This window comes from Barbus barbus (assembly GCF_936440315.1).
Source record: "Barbus barbus genome assembly, chromosome: 3".
NCBI lineage: Eukaryota > Metazoa > Chordata > Actinopteri > Cypriniformes > Cyprinidae > Barbus > Barbus barbus.
In genome coordinates this window covers 25,926,499-25,943,923 of record NC_136731.1, presented here as the reverse complement: position 1 = coordinate 25,943,923, position 17,425 = coordinate 25,926,499, and the positions used below count along the sequence as shown (strand labels likewise).

Sequence of the window (17,425 nt, the reverse complement as noted above, 5' to 3'; positions counted from 1 at the left end):
ACAGCACTAACATGCCTGCTTTTTCATTTGTAAATTCATCCCAGATGTCCAAGCGCACACACAGTTCCTTCACATTATTCTTTCTTCCCAAAAATATTCAGAGCCTTCAGGAACATTACATTTCCTACTGTATCAGCTGCCCCATTTTATCACTTTTATAAGACATGTAAGATGCGGTTTTAAATCCCACCGAGACAGCTGTGTGGTTGTATGACTACCACACTAATTTGTAAGCTTCCTAAACAATATCCTGTTGCTGGTCTGGGCCCATGTTGCAAGAAAAGGACAACTAGATATATCCGTGTAACATGTAATTGGGAAGAAAACGAGCCAGCAGAAGGTCATCTTTCCTATTTCTTGTACAGTGAAAGTGGCTTTCATGTAATGCAAATAGTTCTCAGCGTGCAATTAGAAATGAAACATTTTCCTAGTAATAGAGTAAGCGTATCACCATTGACTAATTATACAGTGACCCGGTTAGAATGTGTAAAAGATGCCTGAGAGGCACAATAAGGTAAATCTGCATCTGATAAGACCACATACAAATGTGTTCATTCCTGAATCAGCTGTTCAAAACTCTAACTATAAATAAATAAACCTAATTTTAGGCACCTTACTCTAACAATTTCCATTCCTGTGTCAGAAATATTTTTCCACATTTGATGTAGTAAATTAATATTTGATTATATTCACTGTGGCTACATCTTTGCTAACTGGGAACCATTAGAGCAAGTCATTCTCTGAAATTGCTTGCTGATTGTCTGGGTGGTGGAACAATCCGGTTTTAACTATGGAGTGATGATCATTCATATTAGGGCAAATTAAAAACATGGAGAGAAAACAACCAGAACTAATAACTGAAATAAGTCAGCAAAACCAGTCAGTCTGACAAAGTGGAACCGTATGGCTGTGATTCGGCTACCCGATCCGCAGAAAATGCAAGTATCAGAGCCAATACCAATACTTGCATCCCTAACGCCTGAAATAAGTTAACAATAAATGTCATCTCGTCAAATAAGCCGCCTTTGCAGCCTCATTGTGTTTACAATCATACTCATGCAAAATACACTACCTTAAACTTTCAGGGAAAACTTTTTTCTTTTTTTTAAATAAAGTCTCATCCAGATGAAATAGCACTCTATAAAAGCTCTCTTTAAAGGATTAGTTCACTCATTAAGTTAAAATTTACTCACCCCAATGTCATCCAAGATGATCATGTCTTTCTTCAGTCGAAAAGAAATTAAGGCTTTTGAGGAAAACATTCCAGGATTTCTCTCTATATAGTGGACTTCAACGGGAGCCAACAGACTGAAGGTCCAAAATGCAGGTTCAGCGCTGTTTCAAAGGACTCTACACGATCCACAGCCGAGGAATAAGTGTCTTATCTAGTGAAACGATTGGTCATTTAAATAAAAGAATAAAAGAAAAAAAGAAAACAAAATATATGTATATTCGGAGTTCAGATGCAAAAGCCGCTAAACACCACCTCCGTCAAAATGAGATAATGACATTGAGCGAATGCTTACGGCATATAGTACATGTTCAACAAATATTTTTGCTTCAAATCCTCTAAATCCCAGCATCAGACCATTCAGAAATATCGGTTTGTTGGCAAAAGCCTCTAGACGCCACTTCCCTTTGACAGCAAAAGCCGCTATGTTCCGAGAACCAATCAGAAGGTGCGAATCGAATCATATGATTGAGCGGTTTCAATAGCGGCACAGTGAGGAGCCGTTTTTTCTGTGGAGATTGTTTAAAGATTCAGATTGAGATTTGTAACATAAAAGATGGAGTACGATGAAATGGATGAGCCTGTCCTACTGACATTGAAAATGTTGTTTAAGCTGTAGATACAGTGGAAATGGCTCGGTCACGAGTGTGACATGCATTCATAACAGTTTTTTGTGCAGTACCGTTACTTTGAAGGAATCTGATTTATTATACATCAAACAACAGCTCTATTTGACCAATGACAAAGTCAAACAAGATGCCATTCTTCTGTCTCATATGGATGTTATGCCAGATGTATGTATTTTTAATGTTGAATTGTTTGTGTAATGTCTGGTTTTTTTTTTGTTAAAATAAATATGCTGCCATTTTGTGCCATTGTGGTTATACTGTGTGAATCTTTTCTTTTTGTTTTGTTTTTTATATTTTTGGGGGATTTTTGCCTGTATTCAGACAGGGTTTCTAGTTGCATCTTCAGTATTTACGGTCTTGTCCCAAAGAGATGGATTTAGAGGTTTTTGCAAAAAAAAACAAGTGGATTAAGCTGGTTTTGTGACGCAAAGAAGAAAATCTAACTTGTTAAAAACCAATGGATTGTCTAAAGTGACATTTAAAGAAAAAAAGTTATTTTATTCACTAATTACCTTATTACCTTTAAAATGAAAATACTGAACCTGATCATAAGAGCCTGATAAAAAAATGCTCATTTAAAAGAAAAGTCGTCTGATGGATTTAGAGGGTTTTGCATCTGAACTACACTTTTTAAACACAAATCCTCATCTTGCATTACGTAGTCACGCTGGAAACGTCACGCGTGATATAAGCAGAAGTACCGACCCAAAGCTTAAAAGTGTGGAGGAGGAGGACCGTTCAAAAGTTCTTGTATGTTGAATGACACATATGTCTATTAATAAGTTTACTATTTAAAATATGTGCATCATGGATGTTTACATTTTTTGGAACCTGAAAAATTTCTTCCGCTAGGAAAAAATTATTCCTCGGCTGGGATCTTGTAGAGCCCTTTGAGGCTGCATTTAAACCGCAATTTGTCAGTTGAAGTCCACGAAATGGAGAAAAATCCTGGAATATTTACTTCAAAAACCTTAATTCTTTTCGTCTGAAGAAAGAAAAACATGAACATCTTGGATGACATGGGAGTGAGTAAATTATCAGGAATTTTTTTGTCTTGAGTGAGCTGATCCTTTAAATGTACATCTGTGCTTTTAGGTAGCCCTGCCCAACATTAGAACTCATTGATCCTAAATCCTTCTCATGAACATACATTAAGCATCCTAATAAATCATATAATTAGCTGTAGATGTGTCAGATCAGGCAGCAGTTTTAGGGTGGCATTGAGTGACATGATGTACCTGCTCGGCGGCCTCTCGGCTCATGGCAAGAGCCAGTTGCAACTGTAGCTCCTCTTCTCCACTGGTCTGTGGTCTAGCTTGCTCCAACTCTGAAGATGCATTGGGAGATGTGGCTAAAAACAAACAAAACACGCATACAATGACATTATCATTCAAGCATTGCACTGCTACCACACCCGGCTGGGTTACCTTAAGGCAGGGCACGGGTGAGCCAACAAGCACACATTACAATTACTGTTGAGCTGGTTTTATCAGTTACTCATACGCCATGACACAAGAACAACGTAAAATGTTCTTGCTACATCTCTCTTCAATCATTTCACATCTGTCACCCAATGACTACAAAGTTATTTAAAGAGGCAAAAGTGCACGTGCCAGGCCAGAATGAAGCAGCCAAAGTGGGTAAGTCACAACAGCCTACTGATTATAAGCTTGTTGCTAAACCAGAGGACAAGAGTACTTCAATACTGATTGGATTAGGCCAAGCTAGGGGTCGACCGATTATCGGCCTGGCCGATTATTGGCACCGATATTAAGCATTTTTATGATAATCGGTATCGGTCATTTTCAAAACCGATGTGCCCATAAAATTATTTAATTTTGAAACACGCTATTTGGCTCTGATGCAGCCTGTCGGAACTCACCACTCTGTGGCCTAGAACAGTCTCCGCCCACCGCGCATCTGATTTGTTGAGAGTCAGGAGCCCGACCAATCAACGTGGAAGACTAAAGGCGCTCTCACACCTGAAAGCGCTTGCTAACTGGTGCTGCTTCATCACGCATCAGTTCTCTCTCAAAGGCAGCAGCAGACGTTGCTCAAGTTGCAATAAATTACAATCCACTACACTGAAGTTGTAAAAACCTCAATATTATCTATTTATGGTTTCCGAGATGGGGGAAACGCAGGGGGAATCACGGAATTCAGTCATATAAATAGCATTTACTGTATAACGCAGAGCCATGGAATTAGTCAAAGTTTGGATGAATTAATCAAAAGTAGGTCAGTACACTTAAATCAACTCACAGTATGGACTATCTGTAAACATTAAGCTGCAAAAAAGACTATTTAAATATGAATTCTGCATGTTCGGCGTGTCTCTGTATATGTGAATGGCACAGACGCGCGGTTTTGACACACACACACTGAAGTGCGCGATGCTCGCGGTGTTTTCCGCATCTGCCATGTCACTAAATGAGGCCATAAATATATGAACATCATCCCCAGAACTGCTCTGAGAGTTACTTCATGAGCATTTGACTGTTTCGTTTGAGTAAAACGATCGTCATATCATAAATAGGCTACAGAAACTTAAGAGGTCCTCATGGCAACCCGTCAAAATAAAAGTTCGGTTTATTTACTAATACTACTACAATTATTACAACTTTTGTTTAAAAGAACAATCACACAATACGCTATTTCTTCCATGTTTTAATTTTAATAGTAAACCCATTTGTTTGCCAAATTTGAGTTTAACTCATTTGATTAAAAGATTAATTAAATTAATGTTTTATGGCTTCATTTGCACTTCACTGTAAATGAAAACTAATGGAAATTACTGTCACATAGGCCAAGATTAAGTTACTGTCACATAGGCCAAGATTAGGATGACGGAAATTGGGACATTTCAATAGGCTATTGAACCAAGTGAGCCTATAACAGGCTATTAGTGTTATAGTTTCATTAAAATAGTTGCGGTCTTCTTCGCAACTTCTACAATGGAGCTATGAAGACAATTAAATTATTTACACATTATATACATTGCGCTTTTTAAATTAATCAATTGATGTGCATTAGATGATGAATTGAATAGTCCCCTCTTGTAGGTTATGATTTAGTCAACCGAAAATAATTAATGAAGAATTATGAGAGGTTATGCTATTACACATACATTTCTAACATGTAAATTATTGAAGCCAAATACTTACATTTCCCCAAGCTGTTTAGCTGTAGTATTTAGTATTCATAGGCTTAATCATGAAACATACAGTGGCCCCACTTTTAACTCTCTCTTTATATATTACCTTATTGTAGATGGATGCATGGGGGAAGACAGGAGTAAGAAGTGCAACCAACACTAGGGAAGGCCATTTTTGTCAGAGCCCTTGTTATTCTTAATTTTGACATTCATTTTCATTTTTACACCAGACATATATATTGGTTCTCGGTCTACTTGGTCTGTAATAATCGGTATTGGCATCGGCCCTGAAAAACACATATCAGTCGACCCCTAGGCCAAGCCATGTGTTTAGAAAACGCAAGTATCTCTAGCCATTTCGGAGCACAGGAATCAGTCACAGGCCATTAAGAGCCAAACACCTTAGAAAGTACATGTCACAAGGCCAGAATTAACAACCACAACTGCTCAAACTAGAAGCACGACACACGTAACAAAAAGAGCTGCACATTTGTGTTAAGGCTCTGATGTTTTAAGTCACCATCATTAGTCTACTCTAGGTATTTTTGTTGTAAGCAGCATCAATCAATAGACTGCTCGTCTGTAATCCATAAGATCTCTGACAACCATTAGGCCTAGTCTTGATGCATCACTTCAGTAATGACACTGGACCTGGAGAATCTCAGTGCCTTTTGAAACAAGCGTCCCGGTTTCTAAACCCCGAGGGACTAGAAATTACGACCAAAGGGCTTGAGTCTGTGGGAAAAGCAGTAGAGCCGAACAGGGGAAATGAGGTAGCGTGGGCGTGTAGCTTCGGTGAGATCACAGATGACATCACAAGTGCTTCCAGTCTGCACCACGCCACCCTTAATGGGCTAAAATGGAAATATGACTCATATGCCAACTGCATGGTTCAAAGTCAATTTCTCAGAATCACAATTTAAGTCAATTTCTCAGAATCATAATTGAAATAGCAAGGTTGGTTTTTCATTCATAGTCACTGAGACAGATTTTTGATTATTGGCATAGAGAGTTGTCTACTTTACTTTTTTTTTTTTACCTTATTTTGGCCAATAACAGACAGTAAGAGACTGACTGACATGCAAAGCAACCAATCTGATTGGAGTCAGCTAGATGAAAAAGTGCCTTCCACATTTGTATGCAACCAGACAGTAAGTGAACAGACTGTCTCAATAAATAAAAATGATTTAATGTAACATTTATACCCATTTTTTTGCAGTTTTAAAATAAAAAAATATCACTTTAACCACTAGATGGCCATAGAGCTCCACTATATGATATTTGCTATTTGAGAGACCTGAAAGATATCTTTTCACAAGTTGGATTCAGTTGGATTCATACCTAAATATTATAAAATCACAATTACTGAAAAAACCCCAGTTTTTCAATAATGTTACATTATTATTAGAATGAAACCTGAACAAAATGTTACAAAGAGAAATGTTAGAGTCTTAATTGAAATAAATGATAAAATCTTATCTATTTTTAATATAATTCTACAATTTTAAATCAACATTTCAGTTACTAACTGTAACAGAACAAAAATGAACAGAAATGAACAGTTATATTACATATGAACACATGAACTGAACAGCAATAACAAGTGAGCAAATAAAGCAGTAAAAAGATAAAATTTAGTAAAAGAAATCAAACAACGAGGAACAATAAGTGTGTGTGTGTGTGTGAGAGAGAGTGTGTGAGTACACATTGTCGGTGTCAGTGTCACCACTTTATATTTGTGTTGGTTCTGCATTTTGGATGATTTTATTTGACAAATTATAGCCTTACAAATGTGTGTGTGTGTGTGCACATTTTCAATGTGTCAGTGTCACCAATTTATTTTTGTGGTGGTACTGCATTTTGGATTATTTTATTTTACAAATGATAAGAGAACAGTTTTTATAGTCTCAAAAATGTTTTCCTCTATGTGTGTGTGTGTGTGTGTGTGTGTATGTGTTGTGAGCAATATAATTTAGCATTGTGGATGTTTTTTGCATTGGTGGAAGTGTGCCAATTTATTTGTGCCATTTCTGTCAATGTGTTCTGCGTTGTTTCTGATTTTGATGATGAATTTTGTCTATTTTGATTGCGGGGTCTCCAGAGACCCCGAAAGCCACAAGTGTCACAAATTTTGTCCCGCTAACATAAAAACAGATATCATTCCAATTTATTTATTTTTTTGTAGATCTAGAAAGTGTTGAGAGCCGTAGAAGGTTTCATATCATTTGGACAAAGGGAACATTTTTTAAAAATTGAGCAAAAGTCATTTGGGGTCAAAAAGACCCCGTAAACCATCAGAGGGTTTTAAGTGTTTAACTACTGAAATATTCAGTTGTATCTGAAAGGCGTTTCAAAATGTGGCTAAAAATATTTTCAAAGAATAATTCAAAATTTTAATAATTTGATTTAAGCAAAACAGTATTTAAAAACAAACAAAATGTTTTTGCAGTTTGGAAGCATGCGCAGAGTTTGGCTGCATTATGTTGGCTGACGTAAAGACATCCAGAATCTCCTTTAAACAAGGTCAAGATCTTTCCTGAGCTATTGGTTTAATGTGCTGTCCTTTGACTAAGAGGGTGTTTTTCACTCTGAAAACAAAATTAAGGATCTAAGAAAAATGGTAAACAGCTTGACATTTCACTGTTATACAGCTTTAAATACTTTGTCTTGGATATGTGCACCTGTGAACACAGTTTACAACACAATGAGCTTTCTAATGTGCATGAAACTGATAATGGGGGTGTTTTCAGTGTAAGCAAAAGCTTAAAATGTCCCGGACACCATAAAATGACATAATTTTGATTCGATGACAGAAGGTGTGCACAAGGGGAAAAATGCTTGTTTTGACATCTGAGGATGACTACATATGAAGAGGTTTCTAATTTAGAAACTAAAAAGGTTTTAGCGGTTTTCCGTCAGCTGCTTTATAAGCAGTACAGTCACACTTCAATTCACTCGACTAGAAAGGTATACACTTGTTGACAGCATGCGAGTTATTTCAAGAATACCTAAAAGATTGCTATGTAAAACCGCAAAGCCGGATTTTGTGAATCACTCCAAAAGACACAATAATTGGTGGCAAATTTGTATATTGTGCTTAAAAAAAACTAAAAAATCCAAAATACAGTCAAAATGTTCTTTCTTTGGTTGTCGAGTAAAAACAAACGCATGTAATAACATAGATAAGGGCCTATTATTTTTAGCATGTATTTTTATGATTTGGCTGGATAGCCATCACGTTTGAACTAATGTTTATTTGATGAGATCTATGTATGTGTGTTGATGTTTATACACAAACAAAAGCGTACATTCAATCTGATCATATAAAGTGGCAGAGTCTCTTCAGAAGACTTGGTTTAAACAGCTCTATTTATATGGATTGTAAGAATTACAGAACCTCAGACACTTTGAACTCCTGAGATGGACAACACACACACAGTGCATTAACATACAGACATCTGTCTCCACATCCCACTGAGAGAAAATGCGGGAAAATGCCTCTCTGAAATATGCATCAGTTCCTCTTCATCCCCTCACCCAGCTCACTCAGAATGGTCAATAGTAGAATGTAAAGTTCTGCATTAATGCAAGTGTTATTTAGTGTCATGTTTGGTATCATTTGAATTGTCTCAGGGCGACTGGTACAATGGTCTCATTCTTATAAGAAGTAAACTAAAAGGTAATACAGATCCTAAGAGTTCAGAGATATTTTGCACACTGTAGAGGGTGGGTCAGTTCCCAGTGGTTTTCATGCAAATTACCTTTTGTCACAGAAGGTGTTAACTCATTGGATATGTAATTGACATAACACATACAGTATTTACCTGACTATAATAAATTGTTACATTTGACCTTATTCTGTTTTACTCTGTAATTATTGACTCTAGTAGATTACGTTGCATCCTTGTTAGAGACATGAGCAACCGAATGAACGAGTAAATATAAAGTCAAGAGTTAACTAGAATAATCAAATATCAGAAGAATACTAATTAGAAACAGACAAACAATCAATTTGCATTTAAAGATAAATACGAGGTCATAATGAAATGGAGTCAGATTAGAGTTTCATTTAAACTGAAGAACTTTGCACATTGAAAAGACCAAACACGCAGGAAACCTTCATCCACCATTGGATACCTTCTTTGGGCCAAATGTGTGGACCTTACAGATTACTTTTACAATGTCTTTTTAGTGCTTTTTTGAAAATAGTGATTACATGGACATTCAAATGGATTAACAAAAATGAGAAAATATTATCTTAATTTGTGCTCCGAGGACAAATGAAAGTCTTATAGGTTTGGAACTACATCAGTGTATGTAAATAATGATCATTTTCATTTTTGGTTGAACTATTGCTTTAATTTACATGATCAGTGAAAGACAAACCACAGGAAAGCTATATGCCAGAAAATCATTATAATCAAAAGCTTCTGAATTAATTTTACAAACCAACAAAACCACATCTTATCATGTAGCAACCATATCTTAATTTTCTTCAGTCTCATGAACTGTGAATTACATGTGACAGAGCCCATTTACACTTTATGGAGAAACAATACCAGGAAACTAGCAGAGGAATGCAAAACACCCGTTAACAATTCAGCTTTTCTTCAAACTGTTTTTTCTTTTTGTTAATGACTCAGCTGTTTACACCCTCTTTCATGCAATGAAGCTCGCCATACACTTTTTTTCATCTTCTCCTTAATCCAACACGTTAATGCATTTGATGACAAAAGACACTAGGAGAAGAGAAAATGTACTTTCAAAGATGATTAAAAGAATTTGGCTGACTTCTTTCGAGCGTATTATCAAATTCTTTTTTTTTTAGATACTGTATAAAAAGAGGCAGGGGTTAGTAGAAAAAAAAGGAGAGAGACATATGCAGCTTCTTCCCTGAAGCACAGAGCAGAGCAAAAGACCTCTGGGAGTTCAGGAATTCTGTCTTCCTGTAACGAGCTGAGGGAAAGGGGTGGGGCGTGAATGGCACGCAGCTGTCCAGAGCAGACCTACAGCTACTGAGTGCTGCAGGGAGGCACAAGAGAAGATGTGTCTCCTGCAGGGTAACAGCAGACAAGCAGTTTCCTGGTCTGCAGCGTAAAGAATTTGCACCATCCAGTCTGAGCTCCAGGTGTGCAGAGTTTCACAAAATTAATTCAACAAAGTTGACTCTTTTACAACCACACCAGGCCAGGTTTAGTTGTTGGCATTAACAGCAACATTTCAGAGATAATGGGAAAAGATCAGCAGGCTACCAACCTTTTATTGTCGGTAAAGGGCTTATTATGGTCCTCAAGAATAATGTAGCCTGTAACATTTAAAAAAGCTTCGGTTCAAGAGCTACAGCGAATGTACCTGCTAACCTTCCACACAAAATAAATACCTAACCCTTAAACTAGTCTTAAAGATGTAGTTCACCCAAAAATGAAAATTCTGTCATCATGTGATGCTGCTAACGCAGGAGCCGGCATTCTGATGTATAACCTGGATGCGCTGCACCTTGTTCACAAGCAGAGGAATGCACACGCATGGGTCGTGGTACGGTCTTGAACGCGCATCGAAGACTGACACGGAAGAGAGGAAATTGTTACACACAAAAAGTATTCTCATAGCTTCATAACATTATGGTTGAACCACTGTCCTTACTACGTTTCTGGGCCTTGAACATGGTTTGTTGCGTTGCTGTCTATGCAGGGTCGGAAAGCTCTTGAATTTCATCAAAAACATCTTAATTTGTGTTCCGAAGATGAACAAACATCTTAAGGCTGGAATATCTGAACAGATTTTTAAAACCCTAGGCATCATACACATACCGACTTGGTAAATATTGACAGAGGAAAACTGGCCATCATACACTAAATGACTGAAGATCACACACTACCAGACTTTAAAGTCGTTCCAATCACAACAAGAAATGCAGAAACGTTTGCCATGTTGCTAGGAGACGATTGACAAATGAAAATGTGTGTTCTAAAATCGGCTGAAAACATCAAACATTTAATATCCTCCGACTGGATGGAATGAAAGCCTGATGCTAAAAAAAATCAGAGTCTGTGACCATCGTACACTACCCGATTTTCTGTGGAATCTGTCAACTCTAATCTGCAGACTGGCTCTGACTGTCAGCAACTAGCATCGACTTCAACAGACTGTAAATCAGTGGAAAATTGGGGCAAAAATCGTGTAGTGTATTCTAGGGATGGGTCACGATTTTTGAATATTCGTTTAGTTCATTTAATTATCGAATAGGTTGTGCGATTATTGTCTTAAAAACGTTCCCCATGTTTTCTGTGCTGCTGCAGTGGTGACGCGTTCGTGTAAGTAGAGGGTGAGTGGCATGAAAAAACCTTGCGTAGCATATAACGGTTACAGTAACTTGGAACGATGCTCTGTGCGGACCATAAACACCCCTGACTGGGTTAGAGGTGTGGCTGAATCTGTATTCAGAAAGGCATGGAAAACAAATAATGCTTTCTACGCAGACACTAAAGGGACATGGTTAGCCGCTTGCTAGCAGTAGCCTGTTACATTACAGTACATGAACCTTCACTCACCACATAAACAGATGATTTGCAGATCCTGAGCACCACTGACAAACATCTAATCTTACAAAATGTATGGTAAGTACTAGGGATGGGTCACGATTTTCGAATATTCGATTAGTCTATTTATACATAGAATATCGAATAGGTTGTGCGATTATATTTGTCTAAATATTCCCCATGTTTTCGGTGCTGATGCGATGGTGACGATATGTTTTGAGCAGTTTAATACCTTATGAGCAGTTGCTTTATGCTAATGGAATAAAAGCGTGAATGGTTTCTCTCTCTCGGTTTATGGGTGTGTAACACTAGCCCAATAACGTGAAGTGCTTGCATGCATACAGGGAAGGGGTGCTATCTTCGAATAATCATCGAATAATTCCCAGCGACTTTCGAATATTACTTTTGCTTGAAATGCCCATCCCTAGTAAGTATTGCTGAGTGCTGCTCCGTACACATGACTGCGAATCTTGAAAATGGAAGTAAAAAACAAGCGCGTGTTCAAAAGCGATTTCAATGCCCCGCATATTAATAACGGCTCCCTGATGTCCGCACTTTATATACAGTATAATTACCTAACGATATAATGCAACAGAAGATATTGAAGTATTTTTTCCTTGCATCTCGTATTTATTCCCTTTAGGGATTCAATTATTTGAAACGGAAATATCCTAGCCTTATGAGCAGTTGATTTATGCTAAATGATGGACTGTTATATTAATAAGTGCCATCATTCGGTTATATTTATTATATTAATGTTTCAGCGCATTACAATCATTATATGGCTTGAGTTAAGGTAGCCTATCCTCTGAATTAAACCGCTTATCATACAGATTGAAAGCGTGAATCCCATCTCTCTCCCTCGCTCTCTGTTTATGGGTTTTTATGCATGCATGCGGGGGAGGGGTGCGATTTTCAAATAATACCCAGTGATTTTCAAATATTATTTTTGCTTGGAATGCCCATCCCTAGTGTATTCCAGGATTTAGATCCCGTAAGACTCCTAATCTGGCACTAGATACATGGTGCGTTCAAGTCCTCCAGGGAAAGTTTGTATTTACAAGTTTGGAAGCCACTATGGTCAGAGTGCAAAACTTCAGCAAAAATTATTAACTCTTCTTCTACAAAATGAGGAATAATGAAAGTGCATTAGGTGTGTTTTGTTTTTTTATATTTGCATTTGATTAATTAATTGCGTGGTAAATGGAATAATTACATATTCTGTCATATTTGTACAACACCAGGTACACCCCCAACTTGGAAACTGGGGCTTTAAAGAAACTTATGAGTTTTCCACACTTAATTATGACTGTGTTCAACACGTAAATACGATCTTTCCTACATGACTTCATCGCACCAAAAGTACCCATCAACCAATGGCATCATTTTGGGGTCCTACAGGGACTTGATTCAACAAGATGACACTGGCCTCTTGCATGTTTGTTTATGAAATATTTCAGCTAATCTAATTTGGCTTGAGATGATCAAAATATTTAATTCAGTTTTCCACATTTAAAACCATATTATCCCACAGTTAGCACCAAAAATGTTTTTAGAATTCATGCCTGGCAAGTTAACAAGCTAAAGATACTTACATCCATGATATGATGCAGGTGAGCCCTCAGACTTGCCATACTCCTCCGAGTAGCTGGTGGAGAGGTTGGGTTGGCTGGAGCCACGGCCGAAGCTGATCTGATTGTTGCTGCCCACACTGGTGGTCACCTGTGCCATGCGCTCCTTAGTCTTCAATGCCTGAGAGCGTTCACCCTTCAGACGGTCATCATCCTTCAGTAGAACGACCAGCTGCTTCGATTTCTCTCTGACGTTGATGCCCTGGTCTTTGCCGTCCCGATCGATATACTGGAAATCTTTGAGCGTCTGTATGGCAAAGATGTTCTCTTTGCACTGCAGGGCCACTCGCTCAGAGCCCGTTTTGATCAGGTAGTCCAGCAGCGTCAGGGCCTTGTACACATGCCGCCAGTTCTTTCCGTGGTCATTCAGCCTCTTCCAAATCATGCTCATTATCTCCGAAAAGGCCACCACATTGTAAGTGAGGTCGGCGATCTCTGACATGAGAGAACTGGAGGGACCCCACGGGTCATTGGAAGTCGCTTCCCTGACCTTCTTCTCCGGCTCTGAATAGTTATTTACCACATTTTTCATCTGTCTCCGAATAGTTGAGCTTGGCATGGTGGCGTGCAGTGTTAAAATCCTTGAGAATTCAAAATAAAAAAAAAATCAGTTTTGCTTAAAAAAACAACCAAAAAAATAAGTATTTTGTGTAATAGTTCGAACACACGTTCTCCGTTTGAACAGTTTCTCTGTGTTACTCTGTGCCTGTTAAAACCATTTCCACAGAGAGAAGTAAGCCAGCTCGATGTATTCCTCCATTACCTGAAACACAAAACCAAAATGTCAGACAGAAACGGAAAAGGTTCAAACCAGAAGCTAGTAATAGTTGCTAAGCACAATTAGACTGCATAAAATTTAGTGCACATAAAAACAGTAAAAGCAATTATGTTAGTTTTTCTTTCCACAAACATTAAATGAAAAGAAAGTGATCATGTTGATAACCATGGTAAATTGAACAACGTGCATACAGAAGTTTAATGGTCCATTACCAAACTACACTTGCATCTCCTTCAGTTAATACCACACCTCAGATAAAGAGAAATGGATCACAGCTGCTTACTTTCCAAGCATCATACCACCCAGGTACGTGTGGAGTAAAGGGCGGCTTAGTGTGTGAAGTGCTTCCTATTACTCATCTTTTACAGTAACACAACACTCATGTGGAAAGATATCTTATTTCCCAAAAGTAATTGCACCACACCGTGCTCTCCATTACAGTATGGAATGTAAAATCAGTCTATGCTTTAACTCAGCACAAATGTTGCATCAGAGTCATACTAAATATAAGCTTCCTGTCCTGAGCACACCATGACGCTTCAATCGCCAAGAAACCATCTCAACCCATCCTATAAATTCATTAAAAGCTAAAGAAATGTGACTCCTGCTCTCCCGCGGAGGAGCCAGTAGAGCGCTGCCTTACGAGCAACCCCCACTGCCGCTCCCCCAACACATGAATACAGCCATGGCCTAATGAAACATCTGCTGCTTTAATGACCAATTCAGGCCCAGCACATCAGAGGAAGAGAGGGGCAACTGTATCACTACCGGAACAAAGCTCCAGTGGCTCTCACTGTGACGGGGGCCCAGGAAGCCAGCACACAGGCCTGGGTCTGTGCAAGGATGGCCTCCTCCATACTAAAAGAACAGGTCTGGCAATGTCCTGCCAATATCAAGGAGTCTCAGTGATCGGTCTTGAAGCAGCGCCAGAGACCGAGCATAGCAAGTCCTGTGAGCAGCACTGGCTCTCTGTTTTCTACTTCGAGAAGACATGAAACCTATCCAGGAAATTGGCTTAAGTAATACTAGGACACTTTAAGAACCCGATCTGCTTCTATAAAAGAAGGTTTTGACAACAGTCCTCTTGCACTACATAGAAATGCTGCTATAAATTTATTTTGGGGAATTGGCAGTGTTTTATCAACACCAGATCGCTACAGAATACAGAAAACAATATTTTTCAACTTAACAGCAAAGAGAATGGAGCAGATTTTGTATACCAACTAATTTTACCTTTGCCAAAACCAAGGTTTAAAAAAACAAACAAGTAATTTTAGCTAGCATAATTAGCAGCAATAAGCACAATGCATATTCACAATGTAAAACACAAGATGCGGAAAGTTGATTGGAAAAAGTGTAAGGTCTCACAACGTGTTTTAAAAACTAAACTTATTTCAATGTCTCATGTTTTTGTTTTTATTTTTTTATGTTTCATGTGCATGGTTCTAATACGATTGCATAAGAAAGCAATTCAAAAGTTATATAAATGTGTTCTATATGAACGGCCCTTTAGACTGCATGAATTTAGTGCACCCAAAAATAAAATTACTTATTTGGAGAACTGCTCAATATCACCAGCAAAAGGAACGCAAATTCTATAGTATAGTGAAAATATATTACCATATAAAAACTGAAGACTCCATTAACTGGTTTGACTGACACGATTTACTTTCCTGTGTTGATGAATTTCGTATTGAAACAGGTGGTTTGGGCACAACATACTTTATTTTTAATTGCGTCACATCAATGAGTAATCATTCTCTATTTGCCTACTCAACAACTGGGGAGGGGAACTCTCATTCCAGACCACATCTGATTAAAAAACAATATGAGCAGCACAAAAAAGGTCTTCAATATTTTTTACCCATTTTCCTAGAAGTGAAAGACTTTTTTTTATTTCACGAGAACAAAAAACATCCCTAATCCAAATTACAGGCACTACAACGAAAATCAGCCCACACCACATAGGCCATTCAGTACTGACAGCAAAAAGAATCACAGTGACCTTGCTGCACACAGCAACTGCTTTGACCTATTCCTCCAACATTTGACATGCGCAGGCCATGCTGATCCATGACCGGCCGCATGACACCCATGCAATGAATACTAATCATGCACCAAGAGCAAGTTCTGCACAGCTGTGAAGGACAGGTTACCCTGATATGACTCGATCCAAACAAAAGACGAGCATGGCAAGTACCAGCATGTCTCATGTCTTTAAGGATCCATTGTGGAAGCGCTTAGGAAAGGTGTGTGGTGGCAGAGCGAATCCAACAGCGAAGAAAAAGCAGGTGTTAAGATTTTGCAAGCTAAAACATTACAAGAATTAAGAGGGAGAATTAGGGGGGAAATGCACACATATCTTGGATTACTCCATAGAAGTCAGGCCTGCAGGGTGAACTGAAAAAGGTGGATGTTATATAAGCCAGCGCTTGTGCGAATGGGCTTCCCCTCACAGGTAAACCAGCCAGTCCTGCCACTTCAAGTCAACTGCTTCCTATACATAATACTACAGAAATCTCTCAACATCTAATGTATTCAATATTCTAGCAACAAATCAGTAAGAAAAGACGTGACAAATGGTAAACTCCACTTTGGTGGCTAAATAAAGGTAGATGATGTTGCTGTACTGTCCTCTAGAGACTCTGTCTAATTACAGGAAGCAAAACATTAAAAGATGAAGATGCATATGCTGCAGAAATTGATCTCAGAAACAACAGACAACGGTTCCCCTCAATCACGGGTGTGTCCAGCAAGAGATGAGAGGAGGAACTGAGAGAGATATGGGGATAAACCGTTCCAGCCATACTGTCCACAGTCTTTGTAGTGTCGACAAAAACTCGTCAAGCCACAAATCTCTTTACCAAAATTTAAGCAACGGATTTGTGACTACACAGTAATCTCACAGACAAACTAATCTAAGAATACCACAAATGTAAACAGAGCAGAAAGTGTGGTGAATATCTCAAGACCGGATTGAATAAACCAAAGTTAAGTCGTGGTAAATTATTTATATAAGACACTATAGCTAGAGGAAACACACTTATGGTTTATATACCGTGGACCAAGATTACAGAGGTGAATAGAAAATCCGCGTTTACAACTATATATTTAAATATATATATCAGTTACACAAACACAAATCATCCCAACGAGGCTTGTTAACAGCAGTTTAACCAAACAAAGCCGGTTACAAATGTATAAAAGTACGTTATCGAGCTAACTTCACCATAACCAAACTATTAAAACACAAAACAAACCTGCGCTTAACTGCTCTTGTATATTTTTAAAACGTATGAAGCAACATTAACGACTTTAGTAAGTTTCCAGCTAAGGTTAAGGTTTAAGTTAATTAAGCTACAGAAACCACGACGAAAATTTCGTTAACTATGAGAACTTTTTAAAAACTAAACTAATTTATATTACTATATAATGTTGTTGAACATGTTGTAAGACTCAGCGC

The 17,425-nt window shown here is 38.1% G+C and overlaps 1 protein-coding gene across 3 annotated transcripts in view; it reads right to left on the bottom strand.

The window, feature by feature from the left end:
- LOC306853670 (epsin-2-like) overlaps positions 1 to 17,425 on the bottom strand; it is a 29,508-nt gene that overhangs the window by 11,574 nt on the left and 509 nt on the right. For 2 of the 3 annotated variants that reach the window (XM_079391246.1, XM_079391248.1), the window contains exons 2-3: positions 13,149 to 13,947; positions 3,099 to 3,211 (exon numbers count right to left, since the gene is read on the bottom strand). In XM_079391246.1, coding sequence (XP_079247372.1) covers positions 3,099 to 3,211; positions 13,149 to 13,743 — 708 coding nt within the window. In that variant the 5' untranslated portion in view covers positions 13,744 to 13,947. The remainder of the gene's footprint in view (positions 1 to 3,098; positions 3,212 to 13,148; positions 13,948 to 17,425) is intronic. The other variant, XM_079391247.1, reaches the window with a different exon arrangement.